Source organism: Diplotaxodon limnothrissa, linkage group LG12 (genome assembly GCF_057381915.1).
Source record: "Diplotaxodon limnothrissa isolate DT_005_m linkage group LG12, D_limnothrissa_male_GT1.1, whole genome shotgun sequence".
Lineage (NCBI taxonomy): Eukaryota > Metazoa > Chordata > Actinopteri > Cichliformes > Cichlidae > Diplotaxodon > Diplotaxodon limnothrissa.
Window position 1 is genome coordinate 23,892,362 of NC_140607.1, and position 22,089 is coordinate 23,914,450.

Genomic DNA, 22,089 nt, shown 5'->3' on the forward strand with positions numbered 1-22,089 from the left:
TTTCTTTTAACCCAATATTTCTTTTAACTGGCATTTTTTCTCTATGACATCAGCAACTGGAACTTGTGTTGCTTGGGTGGCTTCTTGTGAAGACATCTTTACAATGACACAATCAATGACAGCAGAACTTTAAATGTACTTAAAGCTTTAAGTTTAGCATTTAGCCTATATTTAACTCTCATCTGCAGATATTTCAAAGTCTTAACTCTGTGTTTGTTTGCAGGGCTGACGTTAGCAAGCTGAAGTTTGAAGGAAAAACCTTTTACGTCATTGGCATTCAGAAAGAGGTGAGCGAGGTGTCTCTAAAAGGTTAAAAATGATGACTCAAGTGAGATGTGCAGTTTCCTCCATGTCCTGGTGATGAATTGTGCATTTTTGCACCAAAGTAATCAACATCCTGCTGACTTGTTAGATATAAACTTCTAACATGTGTTCATTACTTATTACAAAGGCAAATGTTGCACAGTCAGACTGCAGAATTTGAGATCAGTTGTGTGTTAGTGACTGTTTGCCAACCCTGAGCAAAACGGACGTCCTTCATTCTCTTTCCTCCTTCTCCCTCCCCTTTCCCCCTATCCTCATCTGTGTAATGGTTTTGTCAGATAAATGTGCTAAGTGACTGTACTGTTTGTTATCCTGTCCACCATCACACACACTGTATATGTGTGTCGCTGTTTCAGATCTCCTTAACAGGCAGGATTCACTGTAACAGGATGGTGGGTGTGTTACAACCTCCTAATTCACATTATGTGCTGACTGTGGCCCAAATATTAGACTCCTTCACTGCACCGCATCCCTAACAAAGATAAACTACAATATACAGTGGGGCAAAAAAGTATTTAGTCAGCCACCGATTGTGCAAGTTCCCCCACTTAAAATGATGACAGAGGTCAGTAATTTGCACCAGAGGTACACTTCAACTGTGAGAGACAGAATGTGAAAAAAAAATCCATGAATCCACATGGTAGGATTTGTAAAGAATTTATTCGTAAATTAGGGTGGAAAATAAGTATTTGGTCACCTCCAACAAGGAAAATCTCCGGCTCTCACAGACCTGTAACGTCTTCTGTAAGAAGCGTTTCTGTCCCCCACTCGTTACCTGTATGAATGGCACCTGTTTGAACTCATCATCTGTATAAAAGACACCTGTCCACAGCCTCAAACAGTCAGACTCCAAACTCCGCCATGGCCAAGACCAAAGAGCTTTCGAAGGACACCAGGAAAAGTATTGTAGACCTGCACCAGACTGGGAAGAGTGAATCTACAATAGGCAAGCAGCTTGGTGTGAAAAAATCAACTGTGGGAGCAATCATCAGGAAATGGAAGACATACAAGACCGCTGATAATCTCCCTCGATCTGGGGCTCCACGCAAGATCTCATCCCGTGGGGTCAAAATGATCATGAGAACGGTGAGCAAAGATCCCAGAACCACACGGGGGGACCTGGTGAATGACCTGCAGAGAGCTGGGACCAAAGTAACAAAGGTCACCATCAGTAACACACTACAACGGCAGGGAATCAAATCCCGCAGTGCCAGACGTGTTCCGCTGCTGAAGCCAGTGCATGTCCAGGCCCGTCTGAAGTTTGCCAGAGAGCACATGGATGATACAGCAGAGGATTGGGAGAATGTCATGTGGTCAGATGAAACCAAAGTAGAACTTTTTGGTATAAACTCAACTGGTCGTGTTTGGAGGAAGAAGAATACTGAGTTGCATCCCAAGAACACCATACCTACTGTGAAGCATGGGGGTGGAAACATCATGCTATGGGGCTGTTTTTCTGCCAAGGGGACAGGACGACTGATCCGTGTTAAGGACAGAATGAATGGGGCCATGTATCGTGAGATTTTGAGCCAAAACCTCCTTCCATCAGTGAGAACTTTGAAGATGAAACGAGGCTGGGTCTTCCAACATGACAATGATCCAAAACACACCGCCCGGGCAACAAAGGAGTGGCTCCGTAAGAAGCATTTGAAAGTCCTGGAGTGGCCTAGCCAGTCTCCAGACCTCAACCCCATAGAAAATCTGTGGCGGGAGTTGAAAGTCCGTGTTGCTCGGCGACAGCCCCAAAACATCACTGCTCTCGAGAAGATCTGCATGGAGGAATGGGCCAAAATACCAGCTACTGTGTGTGCAAACCTGGTAAAGACCTATAGTAAACGTTTGACCTCTGTTATTGCCAACAAAGGTTATGTTACAAAGTATTGAGTTGTATTTTTGTTATTGACCAAATACTTATTTTCCACCCTGATTTACGAATAAATTCTTTACAAATCCTACCATGTGGATTCATGGATTTTTTTTTCACATTCTGTCTCTCACAGTTGAAGTGTACCTCTGGTGCAAATTACTGACCTCTGTCATCATTTTAAGTGGGGGAACTTGCACAATCGGTGGCTGACTAAATACTTTTTTGCCCCACTGTATGACATGGTGTCTCCAAACTGAAACAGAAAGCAAGTACTAACTTTCAAACAGTGGATGTCTTGCATTTGGGACACATGCTTCATCTGGTTGCTTGATGTTTATCAACCAACAGAGCTGTGGTAGATTCTGAGCAGCAGTTTCAGTGCCTCGTCTATCTGCATACTTTATTTTTTCAGGATTTACAACCGATGTGCTCTTTACCTTCAGTCTGCCTGAAGCAGCTCAAAAACACCTGCAAATCCTTGCAGCTAAAGCCATTTTGCTCTTAAATCTACCAATCAGCCAATCGATGAGTGTCAAAGCTGTTGTCTTCATTACAGAAGCTCAGTTCCGCTCTTTCATCGCTGCTTAACTTGTCAGTCTGTCTGCCTTGTCTGTCTGTTCGGCTCCTCGTGAAAGGCTGAAGATGCACTATTATCTCTGTGTTTCTGTCTCTTCTCTCTGTGTGTAAACATAGTCATCTCTGGTGAGTAAATACAAGTAAAAACAGTAGCGCAAATCGTTGTTGTATTTAAGTCCTCAATTTGACACCTTTACCCGCAGCCCTGCCCTCGCCTCACTTTATGATTGGAAGAACCTTTTATCCATGTTTTATTTCTTTTTTCATGATATTGTCATTAAGTGTTGTTTGTTTGGTGTGTTATATAAAAGTTCTCTCTGCTCTCATTTCATATGATCGCAGTTCTTCTGTGGCTTCCGTCCCCGTCTTGTTCACCATGTAATCAAATTCACCCTCTGACTTCCAGTGAACTATAGATTAACATGCAATGTTTCGCTGCTTAATCTATAACTCTATCCATGCCTCATTCATCTCATTCAATTTTTTCATAACCGTTTCATCCTTTTGATTGTGTGGGTGTGTGTGTACTTTATTTATGTGAGGATTTGTGTGTTGATGCTTGTTTCCTGAATTTTCCACCATGTGGCAGGTCACTCCTCACTCTTCCCTCTCCTCTGATTACCCAAACCTACCTGTCCCACTTTGAGCTGATTGCAGGTTATATAGATGAAACACTTTTATGAGATCAAAGTCACAAATTCTTGGTCAGCTTCTTTTTGGCTGACTCAACAGTTAACTCCTAACACACAAGCATGGCTTACCCTGTGCATGGACCTCAGTTTCATAATCAGCTGTGATATGTAAAGAACAAAAAAGACTTACTTCAGTTTTCAAGGTTAGCTCAACTACTGTACATCAAATCCCATTTGATTCAATTTGTTTGGATGAGCAGTTCTAGAAAAACCTTTTTTCCCCAAACAAGCGTGTTTTTGAACAACCCATCTGCCACTCGATCAGGTGTCACAACGCACCGGTGAACGCACAGCAACGACCGCATAGGTTCTGCTGATGTAGGACGCCGCCCTGCTGTGCGTTCATGCATGTCTGAAAAGCATGTTGCAGAGAAGTGGTTGCAGCTGTAAAAGGCTGTATTTGAACCACGATCGTGATCTTTTAATAAACCTAATTGGTCCTTTACTGTAGGCACACAGAGTAAATAGCATCATCTTTATTGTAGTTAAATACATTTCTGACATCTGAGTTGATTTTTACGTTTTAGAATGTACAATTTCGGTCTCTTCCCCTCAGTGGATGATTTTTTTCAATTAACTCTTTTTTTTCCCCCAAAAAAATCCAAGTCAACGCTTTTGCACGTCAGCCAAAGTGGGACCAAAGGCAGATTAACACGCAGTCCTGGCGCCTTCACACACCTGTGAACACACACATGGCAACTGAAGCACATGTGTGTAAATCACACCTGCATACCTAATATAACTGATATGTGACAGTTTGGGGGCTGCGCAACATAGCTGATGAAGTGGGCACAGACTGGACCCTTTCACTGCTGTCAACTTAACAGTGAAGTGTTTTTTATTTTAACAGACACTTATAGCGGTATAATATCATATTCTGTTACAGTATCTCATTCTCATGTTATTGATTTCATTGCTTCGTCTCTGCCTCTATCCTCTTTGCTGAACAGTATTGATCTGGCGTCCCACGTTCCCAGACTTGCAGAGCCAGAGACTAGATGTTTCCGGGAATAAATCTCTCCTCTTAGTCCATAAAAACCCATGTTCTGCCTTTTAATGCTGAGCACTGTGACCGAATGACTTTATCTTGCCAAGCTTACAGCTTAGGGTCTGTGGGTCAGCATTTTGCACAGCTCCCTCACATTACGTTCAGCTCTTTTCTTGTCCTTATTCACAGTTTTTTCTTTTCCAGTAAGCTCATTTCTCATCCTCACTGTCACTCTTTCTGTCTTTGTCCTTTTCTGTGTAGAAGAAGCTGGTGTTGACATTTCACACCTCGACCCCTGCAGCGTGTAAGCACTTATGGAAGTGCGGGGTGGAGAACCAGGCCTTTTACAAGTACGTCTGCACACACACAAACACGCACACAAATTCATTTTTATTTTTATTGAGTTCTTCCTGTAACTGCTGAGACTGTGCAGGATCAGCTTACACCAAAACCCCGAATCCAGTAGGAACGTTTTGAGCTCTTATATCGAGCCAAGATTTTGCTTCACTTCAAAACCGACTTAATTTTAGCACATTATCTCCTTAATTTACTCCCAGTACTGCAAGGACATGTCGTCGTCCTTCACTGGGGAGCAGCTGATTGCTCCAAGGCCATTGATCTCATCTGCAAAGACTATTGACCCCACTGGCACGGAGGGAAGGGAAACAAGGTTCATGACAAGACAAGATGCTAACATCTATGTTCATTAATGTAATCGAGAATCAAATATAGTGGGCAAGCACAACAGATCTGCTCCTTTTTGTCAATCCCAGTTCAGTGAGAATATGAGGAGAGCAGACTGATGAATATAAAACAACCGAGATGGAAAAACACAAGAGGATGTCACATCTGCAATGTAAAATTTGCACAAAATAACAACCCAGGATCTTCAAGAGATCCTGAACCGTTCATCTTTTCCTATCAGCTTCACACTTATTCATCATTCCTCAACCAAGATGGCTATTCTTCATTTAAGGTTGTTCCTGAGCTTGATATTAGCAGTTGGATCTTTTGCTCATGTCTGAGAAGATGAGCCGTGTGAAAAGAAAAGGAAGAGGCACCAAACAGCAAAGTGCGTGTGGGCGTGGAGGGGGATAAGAAGGCTCAGCGGCTCTGAACAGCTGGTCTCATTTGATGGAGAGAGGTCAGGCTGGAGGAGATGAGATTTTCCAAAGGTTTGACGCAAGAACTGGAGGCTGCTTTGTGACGGATTTCTCTACGGTGGCCTTCCTCCTCCACACTGTCAGTCAATCTGAAGGTCTCCCGCTCTCTCTTAACTGCAGGCATTCTTCACTTTTCACATGCTTTTCTCTCTGCCTTGCTTTATTTTATCAAGAGGCACCATACATGCAGACAATCTTACAAAAGGAAGACATCGTTATGAATTTGTAAAATAGCCCTTGCCCCATACAACCCTGAATACTGACTTCCTAATGACAGCAGCTCATGTGTCTCTAAAAGGCGGACTGAGATGGAGTGGATGTCAGCTCGGATGTCAGACAAGCATCAGAGCCGCTAAATCAAATCAGAGTGAATTGAGTTTGTGAACGGCAGCCAAGCAGAGCTTTTCCAGCATATGGTGTCTCGTGCACGAAGGAGAGCAGACATGTGTGTGTCTGTGCTCTAGCTCCTTCTCTGCTGCACTGGAGTCTGGTTTCACATGATAAATTATATAGAATGAAACATGAAGGTTTGACCTCCAGCCATGAGCTTTTAAAAAGACACACCGTGCTGTAAGCTTGTTGAGAGGCTACTCTGTGTTCTGCGAGAAAAAAAATTAGTGAAACATTATTGTGATGAGAGTTTGAGCCTTTAAAAATCTGTTATTCTGCTACGACAGGTGTTAGTCAGGGTTCAGTGTGCAAGGCTGCTGTACACGTAATGTGTCTCTTTTTGTTTCTTCCTTTCTTTGTCTGACAGGTGTGCAAAGTCAAGTCAGATAAAAACAGTTTCCAGCAGTAATATCTTCTTCAAAGGCAGCAGGTTCAGATACAGGTGAGGTGTATTATATGATTAAAGAAATCATAAGGAATATGTGCAAAGAGAATTGGGAACAACAGAGATGAGGGGGGTATGGTACATTTCAAGCACTGAAATGTAAAGAGTTAATTTTGTGTAAAAGTGTACAGAGTGTTTCGGTCCTGCACATTGTCACCTTACTCTTTACTAACAGCAGCATCATCTTACCCCATGCATTTGTTGCCAAAGTGACAAAAATGGATGGAAAATTAGATCATCAAGACACCAAATAACCAAGATGGGAGTTCTCGTCATTGCACATCAGCACCTACATCCTGGTTTCTATGATTTACTGACTCTAATATCACCGGAAAGCTTCTATATACTCTGTTATTGAAGCTAAGTGAGCCCTGATTCTCCTCTCAGACAAAGCTCTTTACCAGGCTTACACTTCAGCCTGCCCCATTTCATCAGCTCGCTGAAGCATTTTGGCTTAAGGGCTCAGCGATGAGTAATAGCATATGGTGGAATTTGTTCTGAAAAATGGGAATTGGTCATTTGTGCAAAACAGGACTGAGATTTGTATCCCATAAATGAAGGCAGTTTATGCAAAGCCGAGCAGATCGGGTCTTCACATAATGTGTGTTGATCCAGCTGATTCCAGTATTTCCACCAGTGCTGATGCCACTGTCGCTTGAGATATGAAGTGCGTATGTTTTATATCACCCCCTAATTTATGACTTAAACATCAGTCTAAACAACAATAGATTAATGGGTAAGATGAAGAAGCCTGCTGGCTTTAAACAGTGCAGTTACAGTCTGACTAATGAAGCTGCCGACTGATGGCAGGAAACTGTCTGCTCAACAGGAACAACACTGAATGTAAGCCGAGTAGCATCAAATCTGATTTTCTCCTTTTCTTGTATGACATGAAGCAATCGGTGTAACTCAGACATACTGTCCGTGAAATTATAGTAGCACATTAAAAAACAAAAAATGCTCATGGGAAACTCTGCATTCATATGAAAAACTGCAAAGACCCTTGCTGCATTAATAGAAATTAAGAGTATAAGTAGCAGCCAAGTGCTGCTATTCAAATGCACTTCATTAACTGAATGATTACTTCAAGTAAAACTCATTCGAGACATTCTCAGGAGGGGACATCCCAGAAAATTCACCCCAAGGTCAGGTCGTGCAGTGCTCAGAGAAACTCAGACTCTATAGAACTCAGTTAGCATGTTAAATGCTAAAGTTCGCAACAGTACATTTAGATAACAACTGAACAAGTGTGGCTAGGTGGATTCTTAGGAGAAAGTCTCTTCTTTCTAACAACAAGGCAGCACAGCTTAGGTGTTCAAAATTATATCTGTCCAAAAAATAAGACTTTTGGAACAATGTGCTTTGGACAGTCAAAGTCAAAGTGGACCGAATTTCAGCACAAACTGTGATGCATGGTAGTATACTCATATGGAAACGATATATATAAATCTTATAAAGTTTGTATCTGTCTTGTGTGAAACTTGTATGAAAAGCATACAAGAGTGAAAACAGATATAAGATCCCTTGAAAAATTCTAGAAATTAAACTTGTATGTTTTGGATACTTAATAAAACAATATATGAAAGTAATGAGAAAGTGGCCACTTTCATGAGTAAATCATATAAGCCTTATATGATTCACTATATGAAGTAGGCCACATCTTATGCAAGTGTTTTATAAGTTTTTACTATTTCTTTTCCATATGGGTAGGGTTGATGATATGGGCTTAATTTGTAGCCACAGGACCTCTACATTTGCAGCCGTTGAGCCGACCATAAACTCCTTTGCACACTAAAGATTTCTAGATTCAAATGTGAGGCTGTCTATCAAACAACTTGGATCAATATGACAATGATCCCAAGCAACTGCAACAGACTGTTTGAAAAAGGAATGATTCGAGGCGTTGCAATGGTCCAGTCAAAGTCTGGACCTCAAACCGACTGCAATGCTGTGATGGGACCTTAAGAGAGCTGCGCATAAACAAATACCTGTGATGTGAGAGACTTATAGAACAGACATATAGAAAATTATTACTTCATATTATTGTTGCAAAAGGTGGTTCTACAAGCTACTGCTTATTTTTTCAGATGATAGCATAGAGTGAACTTATTCATATTACTGTCACAAAGGGCCTCGGGAGGTTTGTATAGTTCTACAAATATGCATGTAAATGAAAAGGAGTACATTTTTTACAGACCTGCCTATAGGGAGACTAATGACCTGCCATCGTAACATTTTATTTTCAATTACAGTATTTTTATAAACACAAACCAACCTTTAACTTATGTGTTTTTCTGTGTTAGTGGCAGAGTAGCCAAGGAAGTGATAGAAGCCAGCTCCAAAATTCAGAGAGAGCCACCAGAAGTGCGCAGGTAAGGACATCTGAGAAATTACCTGAAGTCACACTATTTCATATAAAACATAAAATAAGGACAATTTCATCTATTGTTCTGCAGATATGAATACCAGAGTGCACATGGTGGTGTTATGTAAGGGTGTTAAAAAATGTATGACGTTCATGTTTTTCAGAGCTCAGTTTGGTCAGAGTCGAAGTTTTAACTCTCTGAGCCATAAAAATCTCATCATGAACATGGAACCTTTGGTACCTGCACTGCCCTCCACCAACGAATACGAAGAGACGGCCGTAGACAGTGGTAGGAGGATACTGCTTACTACAGACCCAAATACACACAACAGACATGCACTCATGCCCCTCTAAGAGACATTTGTGAAGTCACATGGGATCTTCCTTGTGTAGGAAGAAATCCATGCACAAAACTCAGAGAGAGAGAGCTTTAATTGAGCAGCTGATGCTCCCATCTCGCCATCAATCCTGTCTCCCTGGTGACCAATTGCGACATACTAAAAATACCCTCTCATGATCCCCCCTAAGGATCCCACTATAATTCTGACTGTCAGTTTTTCCATGTGTCTGCACCTTTGTGTGTTTTTGCAGACTAAGATTCCATTTTTCCTACTCAGACATAAAAGGCTGATGGGGTGTAGATGTCACCCTGCCGGGCAGGCTGCACATACACAGAAGTTTTTAAATGAAAACTGATACCATAGATGCATCTACAAATAATCTTAGTAACCTCCACCTCAAGGTCAGAGGTCAAGTTTTCTTAAAATCTTATGAATGCGATAACTCGAGAAGAAAGTGACCTAGGATTTTCAAATGGATAAAATAGGTGCATCGGCTAAATATCTAGGATGAGTTTGAATCGCGGTGACCTTGACCTAAAAGTCAAAGGTCAGAGTTCAAGTTTTTGAAAATCTCCTTTGATCTCAATCTCATTTCTCACAGCATTTTCTTTGTGTACTTCACACATTACAATAACCTGTTTTCATGTTTTCAAACCACGGATAGTGCCTGAGTCCTGTCTTCACTTAGCTGCTGTTGATTAGAGGATTAAAACTCTTGGTCAAAACACTGTTGTGGATGAAGAACGATTTGATGCTCATTTTACCCTCAGTTAAAATTATATCCATCCAGCCAGGCACGTCTCTTCCATCGCCTCAGAGCTTCTCCTCTCCTTCAGTCAGTATTTTTCACCTCTCCTGTCCTCACCTTTAATCCACCTGAACCACATTCGTTAGGTTCTCAAACATGTACAGTGCAGTCATGCTGTTGCACCATCACTGTCTACAAATTATTTATAGACTTCATCGCTTTCTCTCATGCCTTTTTTTGACAGATTTTAAGGTTACTCTGTCGTTTTATCCACCTCTATTCTTCTTTGTTGCTTGTCTCTGTTTTTCACTCATCTCCCTTCATCCCATTTACAGGAAAATCAATTCTTTCTTGGCTCGGGGTCAAAGACCTGCAGTAGAAACCATCTCGGCTGTCTCAGCTGGTTTGGGCGGGACAGTAGGCCAAATAAAGGGCCTTGTACAGGATACAGGCTGAGTAAATAACATAAGATTAAATTTGAAAATGCCTTGTTTTCTTCTGCAGTTCCTGCCTTTCCCTCTGGTAATAAGATATTAAGTGATATAGTTGTAAATTATTTTAAAACATTAGAGGTTTAACAGTAAATATAATAAACTGAAGAGTTTACAAGAAAAAAGACATTTTAAAAAGAGATGAAGACATAGATTGTTCAAATTAAGATTTTTAAATATTCATGTATTGTCAGACTCACAATATGCATGAAAAATGTAGAAAGAGAATTTGAGAGAGCACTTCTTAACACAGGCGTCTTAATGCGAAGCAGGTACGCACATGAGCCCGTGCTATAGTCCTCCTCCCACAAGTTTCCAACATTGCATATGGGAGTTTATAGAAGCTTTTTTTCCTCACTGACAAAAAAAAGATGCTGAGTAGAGCTAAGTTTAAATGTCAATTTATTATTGAAAATGAATTACATTCAAATTTCAACTTCACCATTTGCATGCGAGTTTTCGATGGTATCATATTTGCTGCATCTGGCTTTTTTTTTTTTTTTTTTGAATTTATTGCTTTAAATATTTGTTTTGCCATTTATTTAGGTTTTTTGTGCTAATGTTGTGGAGCTATAAAAAACTCATCAAAATTAATTCAATTCAATTCCATTAAATTTTATTTCAAAAGCACCAAATCACAACAACAATTGCCTCATGGTGCTTTATGTTGAAAGTCAAGACTCTACAATAATACAAAGAAAACATGTGACAGGAAGCCAGTATAGGAAATATGCTCTGTCTTGCACCTGGCATTAAGGAGTTAATAAGTAAAATTTTTTAGATAATAACCTGAAATGTGACTAATCGATGGCAGGAAAAAAAAAGGAGAAAGAAAACAAGCTTCCATGGGAGTCAGATGAGAGTTATGTGATTTGAGAGTTTAATTACGTTGCATGTTTTCACCCAACCGATGTGATTGGACGACACATCACTGTTTCATGAGCTGATTCTGCTAAGGTGGCTGACGCAAGGACTTTAAGATAAAGTGTCCAGTCTATATTCAGAGCACTAATCTCAGCCTTTACAGGGGAAACAGGAAGCTGACCCAAGGTCATAGCTGACCTTGTTCTGTTTGTACAGTTTGCTCCCTACTTATCTACCACAATCCAAACGCATACACTCTGGCTATGTTTTCTCTAGGAACATCATTAATGGATGTTTTATAGCCATCAGGCTTCATATTTCCGCCTCACAATCCATGTTTTTGCAGCAGTTAATGCAGCATGTGATCCAACAAAATCTTTCATTTTCAGTCTCACAGCGAGGCGAGTATTGTAGTGAATAAAGTTGGATTGTACCCAGTTTGCTGTAGAATTGGAATTAGGTTTATTTTATTGGTGGAAAGACTCAGATAAAGACAGGGTTGCAGAGAGGAAAAGAAAATGATCCCCCATCCCGTCCTGAGTCAGGCCTGTCCCCCTGTAATCAGTTAGATTAGCTGCCCCTTTGCCACCAGGACCACCTGGTTATATTTAGAAATTGCAGCTTTGGGCCTGATCCTCCTCTAATGCCCCCTCCACTCTTTGTTACCATCGCTGACATTCACAGGAGGGCCCACCATGTCTGTGCATAAGCGAGAGAGAGAGAATGTCTCTGGTGCATTGGTGTGTCTCTCACCATCTCTATAAGTGTTTGTGTATAGGCGTGCGTGTGTTGGAGCTCAGCTGGCAGCCCAGTCAGTCAGGGTCTTTGTGCAGACAGCTGGTCCGGCTTTTGTCATCAAACTGAATGATGGAGCTTCTAGGGCACAGAAACAGCAGTGATGTTGGAGGCAGCCTCGTGCAGGGTAGTTTGGAACTGGGCGACGGTCCCGGTGTCGACAACACCCAGAATTACGGGAGCAAAATAGGGGGACTCGAACTCGACATGACACCAGAGAGGCTGCGGGAAGAAGGGATGAAGCAGAGAGAGGTTGGAGCTCTTGAAGTATTCCACCCAGGAGAGGCTGAAGATGAGCAAGACTCATCGATAGTAGTGGCTGAGGCCTTGAGGTGCCAGGTGAAGATAACAACCAGGCGAAGCCTCCACCTACGTATAGCCAATCACACAAGACGGGATGTCTATGTGCGACTGGTGGGCAATGGGGGTCGCATCGCTGGATTCAGTACTGGACCTCAGAGAAATATACTGGAAGAGAGTAAGCCAAGTGGAAAAGGTCACTGTGTGAAGTTTCTTTTAGCTCCTAATAAATGTATCCTTTGACATTTTTTCCCACAGTCTAACCAGGAGGTAAACGCCTTTTAAATTTGTGAGCCTGGTAGCTCAGCAGTTAGTTGCCAGGTCTGTTGTGGCAACCGCCTGATGCAAACTGTGAATGTAAGCTGCCAAACATGGGACTCTCAAGAGGCTGCTTTAATAGAAGTGTGCATGTGTGCATAGTTTAAGTATTACTCATGTTATGCGGACTTGATTTTGTCCCCATAACATTAAACATCTGGGTACCCAGAAGTAAATCATGAAATAGGGTTAGAATTAGGTCAGGTTGAAGTTAGGGTTATTGTTGAAGATCTAGTGGTACGATTAAATCTTCAGCTGCTCTTCACACCACTAGAAATACTAAATGTGGCTCGTGTGAAAAGTGTGCTGGATGGAGCGCGTGGGAGGCAGCATATATGACACCCACTCGTTAGCTGTAAATTTACAGATCATTACCTGCTCTCTTCTTACATCCGCGCAATGTGATGTCACAGGGGCTCTGTGCATCCTGAGGACCTGACTGGTTAAAGACTGGACATTTGCATCTGACATTTACTTCTGCTGGATCATATCTGCTAAAGTTTAGCACCCTGCTCTGCATATTTACAACCTTAAATGAAATGATGATTAAGCAGATGGGTCAAGATAAGGCACTTTAAATATTTGATTAGTAGATTTGGGAATAAGTTTAAATGAATTAAATGATTAAGTTAAATTAGTAAATAGTGAAGGATTAACAAAAGCACAAGTACTGATTTTTTTTTAATGATAATGCTTAATAGTTTTAGTTTTACTCCACCTATCTTTATCCCACTGGCTAAAATATCCTTTGAGCTTCATCAGTGATCCTATAAACAATTGACATGCAGATGAAAGACAAAGCAATTCCCTCATTTACAGACACAGTGAGAAAGAATTATTGCTAACTTATTATATTTCAGCATTTTTGATGCCAAAAGATGTATTCTCATCATGAAAGACTGCAATCAGTTATGCACTTATGTGCGTTTAGCTGACTTAACAAAGTTATATCACTTTCACAAATCGGCGATGATTTTGGTTGAAAAGTAGATTTTATAATTCGACTGATGAAGCTGTAATCCTTCAAACAGCTCAAAAATTGAGCTTAAAAGTTTAAAAAAAAAGAGCTGAGCACACAGTTAATGGAGTTGATAGCTGATTTATTTCTGAACAATCATAGAGACAAATTTACTTTTGAAGTGTTTGAGTGCTAAAGATGAGGTTACATGACAAAGATGAATCGGTCTCTCGGCACTTGCATAACAAGGGAAACCGCTGCTCTGAGTACTAGTGTGTGTGTGTGCGTGTTTGCATAGGCACGAGGATGATGTGCATCACCTCATCTATGGAGAGGCTTTCATGTGAGCTAACAGGACAGACTGGATCATAAATGGGAAATAGCAGCAGCAGCTGCAGCAGCAGTGATGTGTTTAGTTAAGTCAGACAGAACTCAGGATTTCTTCTTTGTAAATTTACAAAATAATTTTTACTCCTAATCTCAGGCTTAGCTGGTCATGATGTGAACTCGACAGTCTCTGCTGCATAGATTTCTAATACGTTACAGTGCAAACAGGATACAGGTACCATTTTAATGTTAGTCAGCTTTCAGTGTGTCATAAAATCAAACATCCAACTGTAATGGACACACTGCCACACTTATGAAGGATAGATTTAATAATAAGCAATGCACCTGAGGCAGTCATATGCTGCCGTGTGGCTATCAAGATTAGGACCCAATATGCAGGACTTGGAAGCAACACTGAACTCAAAATACAGCTTTACTGCTGGACTCACAGGAATCAAACTAACAAAAGAACCTAAGCTGAGCAGATACCAGGAATTTACTAACTAGAAAACTGTACTGGAGACACATAACACATGGGATGCAAAAAAAGAGTAAGGGATGATGCAACAAAGAAAAATGACGAGGGAGGGGAAGCAAACGCAACACAAGTCACAGAAAACAATAACTATCACAATAAAACAGGAAGGTATGACTGAAAGAGAACGGAGGGTTAGCTTTACATAGAGTGGGACTCTGTTCTGATTCATAATTTTACATATAATGTTGTATGTACCGTGTGCCAAGCAGTTCTGCCTTGGTTGCTTTTGAGTCCTTTCTTTTTGTCCTCCCCACTTAGCTACTTAGCTACTTTTTAAAAACACGATTTACAACCTGAAGAGGTGATAAAGCGATAGATCTTTCAGCCCAATTCTACTTTTTCTGCATAATCCATCATACATGTAATGTAATCAAATGAAAAAGTCTCTTTTTAAAACTTGTTTTATTAGTTTTAACCTTTTAACTTTATGCATCAAGCAAAAATTGAATTATATGTAACAGTCTCAGACTGGAAGAAATTTGTTTAACATTTAAACTTATTTTCTGCACATTCCAGCACATAAAATAAAATCTTTTTTTGTGTTTACACTCGGTCTTTCAAATAGATGCAAGTAAAACACAGCAGAAAATAAATAAAATCAAAGACTATCGGTCCTGTTGCTCTATTTTCACCTGTAAAGCAGGAGTGAGGTAGGCGGAGGTTTACCCTGGTGTGCCACAGCGGTCAGTTGAAGAATCCGCGAGTTTCTCTGTGAATTTCCCATTACGTAGTAGCGCACTCGGTGCTTGCTTGGAAGTTTAGGGGTTTTTGTTTGCTGTAAAAATAAGTTTTCTTCCCACGCACAATGGACATTAATATTTTCATCACTTTTTACGGAATCAAACTTAAAGTAAGGTCAGTACTTCCACACTTTAAACGCTGCACGCTCATACTCTCTCCCGCACTCATATGATCCATTGTTGATCTGCACACACCTGTTGCCACGAACGTCGCACTCGCTTACGTCACTGTCATGAGACATTCTCGCAAAAAAATCACGGTTTTAGTAACGCGCGTTCTTACGGGAAAGTAACGGTAATCTAATTACCGTTTTTGCAATAGTGACCCCTTACTTTACTCGTTATTTGAAAAGGGTAATCGGATTACAGTAACGCGCCCATCTCTGGTAATGACAACACATTTGTGGAAAGGGAATAATCAAAAATCAAGTCCAGTGCAGAATTTCAGTAAAGGAACAAACTGCAATAATTACAACTGAGTTTTGTTTTCTTTTGCTGCAAGCATCATCGTCGTCGTCGTCGCCATCACTGTGTTGTTTTTCTTCTGCTGCAGCTTCCATGTTTTTATTCCTCCCCCCTTTTTTCCCTCCCTGAGTTCACACACTTGTTGGCTTTTTGCCTGCTGTGTTTCCATGGTAGCAGTCACCACTCACTCTTCAGCACTCCTTTGCCCTTTCTTTCTTTTTTTATTTTATTTTTTTTATCAATTTATAATTGAATCGGGAGCACGGTAACTCATTAGTCACTCTGACACTGAGTTTCTGTATCTGATATTATACCACTTTCAATCAATGGATCATAAAAACATTGCAGATGTAATGTTTGTCATGTATTCTCATCAGGTTTTGACCCTTCTTTCTCAGTTTGTGAGGCTACATGTTTTCAGCTGTGTTTGTAATGAACATGAGTCTGTGTTCCTGTCTAGCTATCTTTGTGAGGACCGGAATCTGCATTCTACTATACTTGTAAGAACCGACAGTCACTTGTGAGGACACACTCACCGGTCCTCAAAAGTTTGAAGGCCTTTTTGAGGCCTAAATGTGGTTTTAGTGTCAGGGTTACAATTAGGTTATGGTTAGGTTTAGGGTAAGGGTTAGGCATTCATTTTTAATGGTTAGGGTTAGGGTAAGGGGCTAGGGAAACCATTATGTCAATGAAGGTCCTCACTAAGATAGCTGAATGGGCTTGTGTGTGTGTGTGTGTGTGTGTGTGTGTGTGTGTGTGGCTTATTTTTAACACTCACTTACACACACGCGCGCACACCTACACACACACACATTATATATTTCCATTTATCAACAAATGTGTGTGTATTTAGGCATTAATCTCTCGCACCTCATCAATCTCAAAGAGTAATATGTAACTGCACACCAGAGTATTATTTTGCTAGCTGAAATTTGTACACACCAACAGAATCAGGAGGTCTTCATCGCTGCATCAACTGTTGCTCACACTCACAGAGGTGTTGTCAGCTGCTCACATCACTGCACCAAACGCAGTGACTTATATCTATGCTATGCACTTGCAGCGTAGCATTATTATGGTTTCACCAAATTGTGTGTTGATGCCACAGTTGGGTATTTATTTATTACTCGGTTGCTGTTTTTCCAAGTCTGAAGCTTTATCCTTACGTGAGCGAATAACGCCATCTTGTGGTCAATGTAGTCAACAGCAACACACACAAAAAAGGCAAAGCTGAGAGGTCTCCATTCCCAGCTGCATACAAAGTAATATTGATTTTTGCAGGCCGATTACATCCTGCACAGTGTGCTAATACTAAGAAAAAGTCAAGCAAGTGGTGATAAAGGCAGAGCTCTCGATATATGTTTAGACTAAAACTATTATATTCTTTATTCAAATAATCTGCTTTTAAAACATCAAGCTTTGCAAAGTGTGAAATTGTTCATATTTACATTAAAGAGAGATCACATTGGAGAGCAAAATAATCTTCTGTCTTTTAGTTACAAACTCTAAATGTGCTTTTTGTAGCTCCGCTGTGAACTGTGCAAGACACAACGCTGAAAATGCACTTTTTAAAAAAGTATCGAAGTCTGCTCATCATCTGTTCTGTAAATAAAAGGTGAAATAATTATGAATGTTTATTAAAAACAAAGATATTTTGACTTCTGTTTCCCCCTCACCAGGTGTTGCTGCTGTGAAGGACTCGGTCCCCTTGTCTCCCCTCAAATCTTCAGCTGGGTCTGCAGATGCAGAGCAGCAAAGTACTGAAGCAGGAAACTCTGCTTCGGGCAATGACTTGCAGCCTCGTGTTTCCATGGAAACCTCAAATCTCCGACCTCAGACGCCCAAAGCTGAACATGAATTGGAGGAAGACGATGAGGCCAGCGGCACACTGACCATTTCTGAGCTTACTTACAGGTCAATAAATCTTTATAATAAACTGTCAAAAGCAGCTTTTTTTAATTATAAAAGCCTCAACAGCTGCTTTCGGCTGAATGATCATTTTCTGGCTCATGTGTTCGGTGTAAACAGTAAAGATGGTTGTGTTTTTGATGGATGCAGTTGCCGGTTTTTGGAAAGAAAACTCCAAATTCAACCCATTTTCTCTAGCAAAGGACAAATTTTAGAGTTTTTAACATTTTAGGAGCAAAAGGTATCTCTCAGGCATAAGTGAGATTCAGGACATTCAGCAGACACTGAATCTGAACATTAGTAACATTCATTGGGTGAACTCAGGCTCAGGTTTGCTTATTCTCTCTCTTCTCCAGTCCCTGTGCCAGCATGCTTCCCACCCCAGTGGACGACAGCCAGGGAGGAGTCGACTTGCTCTTCTCCTCTCCAGTTCAAAGCCCCGCCAGGTTGCTTAGGGAGCTCCATGCTGATCCTGACATCCAGGCCCAGCTGGAGGCCGAGAGGGAGCGAGACAGGGCCTATGAGCGCACCCGCCTGGCCGCGAGAAGTCGAATGAGCGGAGTCCTGACCAGCAGTCTGCGCCTGCTGTCATCCAATGACAGAGTCAATGCTTGCGTGTTGAGCGTGGCCCGCTTTGTCGCTGTGGTAATGGGGGTCCTGCTCGTCACCGTGCCCACACTGCTGCTGCTGCTGGAGTCAGATATTGACGTGTCCTTCCTCCATGAGATCCGGCAGACACCGGAGTTTGAGCAGTTTCACTACGAGTATTACTGCCCGCTCCGACGCTGGATCCTGTGTAAGATCAGCATGGCCATGGAGAACCTGTGGTCAGACTGAGAAGGGAAAAGACATTCAGAAAAAGAGCAGAGAGAAGAGGCACTGTGAGGAAAACAAATACGTCCAAGTGTATGTCTTAACATGTGATTTAATCTTATATTTAATCTAGTATTCAGCCAAAACACCAGTCTGCCAAAGAGATGAAATGAGACTGTAGTTTATTGGCTCACAAAATTCTTGTTGGATGTTTCATTCAAAAAATCAATTACATTTCTGTCAGGATCCCTAAAATGAGTTAAAAACACTGGGACAAGAGCATTTGTTTCACCTGCGTAATTTGCTGCTTGGAAGAGAGAAATACGATTTTAATAGTAGCATTTAGTCACTTGTTAAGATAAACACTTCAGATAGTGATGAAGTGAAAAGATAGAGGACAGTAATGCTCAAGGAGGAACTTGTGGAAAGGGATGTAATGGACATAGAAAAAGTCCCAAAAAGAAGAAATTTGAATGGCTGTTCACTCCTGATGCTGATAAGTTGATGCGGAGACTCTCCACAAACCTTTCTGATTGGTTCCTGTCCTTGGAGCACCTGATTGGTAACAGAGCCTGTCAGTCATGACGGAGTGGGTGGACGCAGAAAGCTATGATTGATTAGTCACTGAACAACAACATCCACAGTCAGAGGTACATTATATAAATATATACATATATATTTAAAAAAAACAAAACAAGAGATATTGATAATAATGCCAATTAAAAAAACTTGTTTTTAACATTTTGTACATTTTTATGTGATCAGATCTTTCAGGAATTTTTCAGTCAGAGGATCTACTTTGAGCTTATTTTCAAATTAATAGTTTACAAAAGATTACAAAAAAAAAGCGAATTTGCTGAGATTTATCAGGGTGTGAGTGTTGAGAAACTATTTTTTAGGACTACCACCAACAGTTGTTGGCTTGGTAGCACCCTGGCTTTTTCCTACAGAGGCTATAGCACAAATCTTTTACACAGATCACTGATTACAACTGTTTCAGATTACGTGATGTCATTTTGGAAAGATGAGGAAGGCCGGAGAAAAACTCTCAGCTTTTTTTCTTTGATAAAATGTGTTTCGATGAAAGTGTAAATGTCATCTGAACTAAATGTTAGCTCATTAGTTTACGGTCGCTCATGCATCTTCAAACAGTGTGGACAGAGTCTGCAGTAAACGTATGAAAAAAGGAAGAAAAGGTTACATGGAAGTTTATGAGGGAAAATGATCGTGGAATTGAGGTTCGTTTTTGATTAGTCAGCAATGTGCTACTTCACAGGGAGCTGTGCATAAGTTTCAGGAGAAACTAAAGATGGGTTGGTGTGGCTGACTCAAAAGAGTGTGCTCCAACGACACTGTGGGACAAGTGATGCGTGTAATGGCCTGAAACCGCTCATGAAGGTATTGTATTGGCGCGGTTGCAGTTGCAGTTATTAATCTTGCAGAATAAGATCAGCAGTTTGGTCACAGACACAGTCATTGGAGTACATTTCTAAAAGCTTCTGTGGTTGCATCATGTTGAGTATTTATCTTTGGATGTGACCAAAGACAGAGGTATCATGTTGCACTGTAGACACAGTGAATCATGGGATTCTGGTTTGAGGAGATTTAAGGTTCTGTTCATGGATATATACTTCTGATTTGGCTTAAGTATTTACCCCGACCAGTCACCAAATAAACTAAAACCTCTTTCCTAGCACTGTATAGGCCCCACAGGTACTGGCAAAATCCTCTGAGAGTGAGCATTAACGATCCTCTGTTTCCTGGGAATGCTTGATCAGATTGGGACCTAAGGATATTGGATGACAGGTCAGCACTGCTTTATTTGCTTTACTTGATAGATATCAAAGTATATTAACACGAAGGCCTACAGTTTCATAGCGAAACAGTCCCTATTCACTTCAGGTGTGAGTGTTTGCATAGACTCATCATCAATGTCATGATAATCTGTGGATTTTAATGATTTCTTTGAGCAGTTTTTTCAGGGTGGAATGATTTTACAACATACATCTTTAATGATTATAAAAACACAAACTTTGTGCATGAGTTTCAATTTATTTTGGATTTTCTCTAATTCACAAAGGGATAGTTTAAGTATAAGTCAAAAGTATGCAGGCTTAAATATATAGATGTACTCTGACTAATATTTTGTTGAAAATCTCTTGTTGCACCTTGACCTCATGCTTTTGGTAGCCATCAACATGTCTGTTGTAATTCTAGCTGGACATCTGACCATTCTTGGCAGAACTGGTAGAGTTTATTTATTATTTATTCAAGCGACACCCTGTGTCCACCCTGTGTCGATTAGGCAAAGTCCAAAATACATTCAAAATAGTGCAGCCGGTCTGCTGTACATTGATTCCATGCTGGGAAAAGAACAGTTCAAGGAAATCATTAAAAGCCCAAAGTTGCCATGACCTTCATGACGAGTGCATGTAAACATCTGACCACAACTGTAACTTGTTGTTGATTGGTGTGTAAATTTAGGATCAACTCAAGTCATTGGAAGTGACATCCTGCTATATGTATACACAGGAAAACTGATCTGGATCAGAGTGTAGGATTTTAGAAATTATTCACATTTGTCTGCCATGAAAGTATAAAAGGTGAGGTCAAATATAAAGCAAGCCAAGGTTTCTGTGTGTGTGCTGTCTGTATAGATGATCTCAAAAGTGTCACTAAGTAAAAGTTTACTTTTTGGACCTTACAGCCATCAACTTGTTGGTTGAACCTGTGACGATGGCTGTCTGTTACGACATAGTGACTCTGAATGAAAGTGATGCTAAATGGCTTCAGATCAAATGAAAACAGATGTAGTTGTGTCCGAAATGTAGTTTGATTTGGATCAACTTCTCAGGAAAGGGCATTTATGCAGTTTATGTTAAAAAATTAAAAAGTCATTAATAAAAAAAACATGCATATACACACCATGTAATTTATCCATAACCTTTATCTCATATGTCTTGCTATTTAGAATAACCAAGCACTGTAGGTGAAGTTAGACATTAATATGTTGGCTGACTGTCTGTGTTGTTGTAGCATAATTTCACATAACTAATGTATGCATCCATGTCAGTTTCATTAAAATACTACACAAAACTCCTTCTCTGAGAGCCTGTACGTGCAGTTTGGCCTTCATAGATAAACTTCAATGCTCATTGCACTACTATCAAAACTGGGAATGGCTACACAGTATAATTTCGAGCCAGTCTCGAGGGTCTATTACAAAATCATCACTTAAAGTTGATTTTTCCACTCCTTGTAGTCTTTGTAAGTGAGCTGCTACAGAGGCTTCTGCATTGCACAGCCCTCACATTCTCTTCTATTTATTCTGCCTCATGTTATCAGCTGTGTTGTCGTGTAACTGTGGACTTTATGCATTAACAAGCTTTATGCATATATAGCAGATATGCAGTAACAACAGGAACAAGTTTATTTGAGGACAAAGCATTTATTTTCCTACTACAGCACATGCACTGAGTTTCAAAGGTGAAACTGAGCAAAGGGCCAAATGACTCTGATGAAGATGTTTGCATCTAACGCTGCAGATTCTGAGATTTTTTTTTTTTTAAATGCCTTCACTTGAGTGAACAAAGCTGATCTGTATGCACTGCTAAATGATCACCATAATCTCTGTCTTCATAGCGTGTATGCACAGGCATCAAAGTGCTCAAGA

The 22,089-nt window shown here is 40.6% G+C and overlaps 1 protein-coding gene across 4 annotated transcripts in view; it reads left to right on the plus strand.

The window, feature by feature from the left end:
- Nucleotides 1-18,440, plus strand: part of frmd3 (FERM domain containing 3) — a 62,130-nt gene extending 43,690 nt beyond the window's left edge. Inside the window, exons 9-17 of one of the 4 annotated variants that reach the window (XM_085368379.1) lie at nucleotides 224-287; nucleotides 681-716; nucleotides 2,885-2,893; nucleotides 4,709-4,797; nucleotides 6,368-6,442; nucleotides 8,749-8,817; nucleotides 8,975-9,099; nucleotides 17,375-17,609; nucleotides 17,960-18,440. In XM_085368379.1, the coding sequence (XP_085224505.1) occupies nucleotides 224-287; nucleotides 681-716; nucleotides 2,885-2,893; nucleotides 4,709-4,797; nucleotides 6,368-6,442; nucleotides 8,749-8,817; nucleotides 8,975-9,099; nucleotides 17,375-17,609; nucleotides 17,960-18,440 (1,183 nt within the window). Of the gene's footprint in view, nucleotides 1-223; nucleotides 297-602; nucleotides 717-2,884; nucleotides 2,894-4,708; nucleotides 4,798-6,367; nucleotides 6,443-8,748; nucleotides 8,818-8,974; nucleotides 9,100-17,374; nucleotides 17,610-17,959 lie in introns of all 4 variants that reach the window. The other 3 variants (XM_085368376.1, XM_085368377.1, XM_085368378.1) reach the window with 3 other exon arrangements.
- The last annotated feature ends 3,649 nt before the right edge of the window (nucleotides 18,441-22,089 follow it).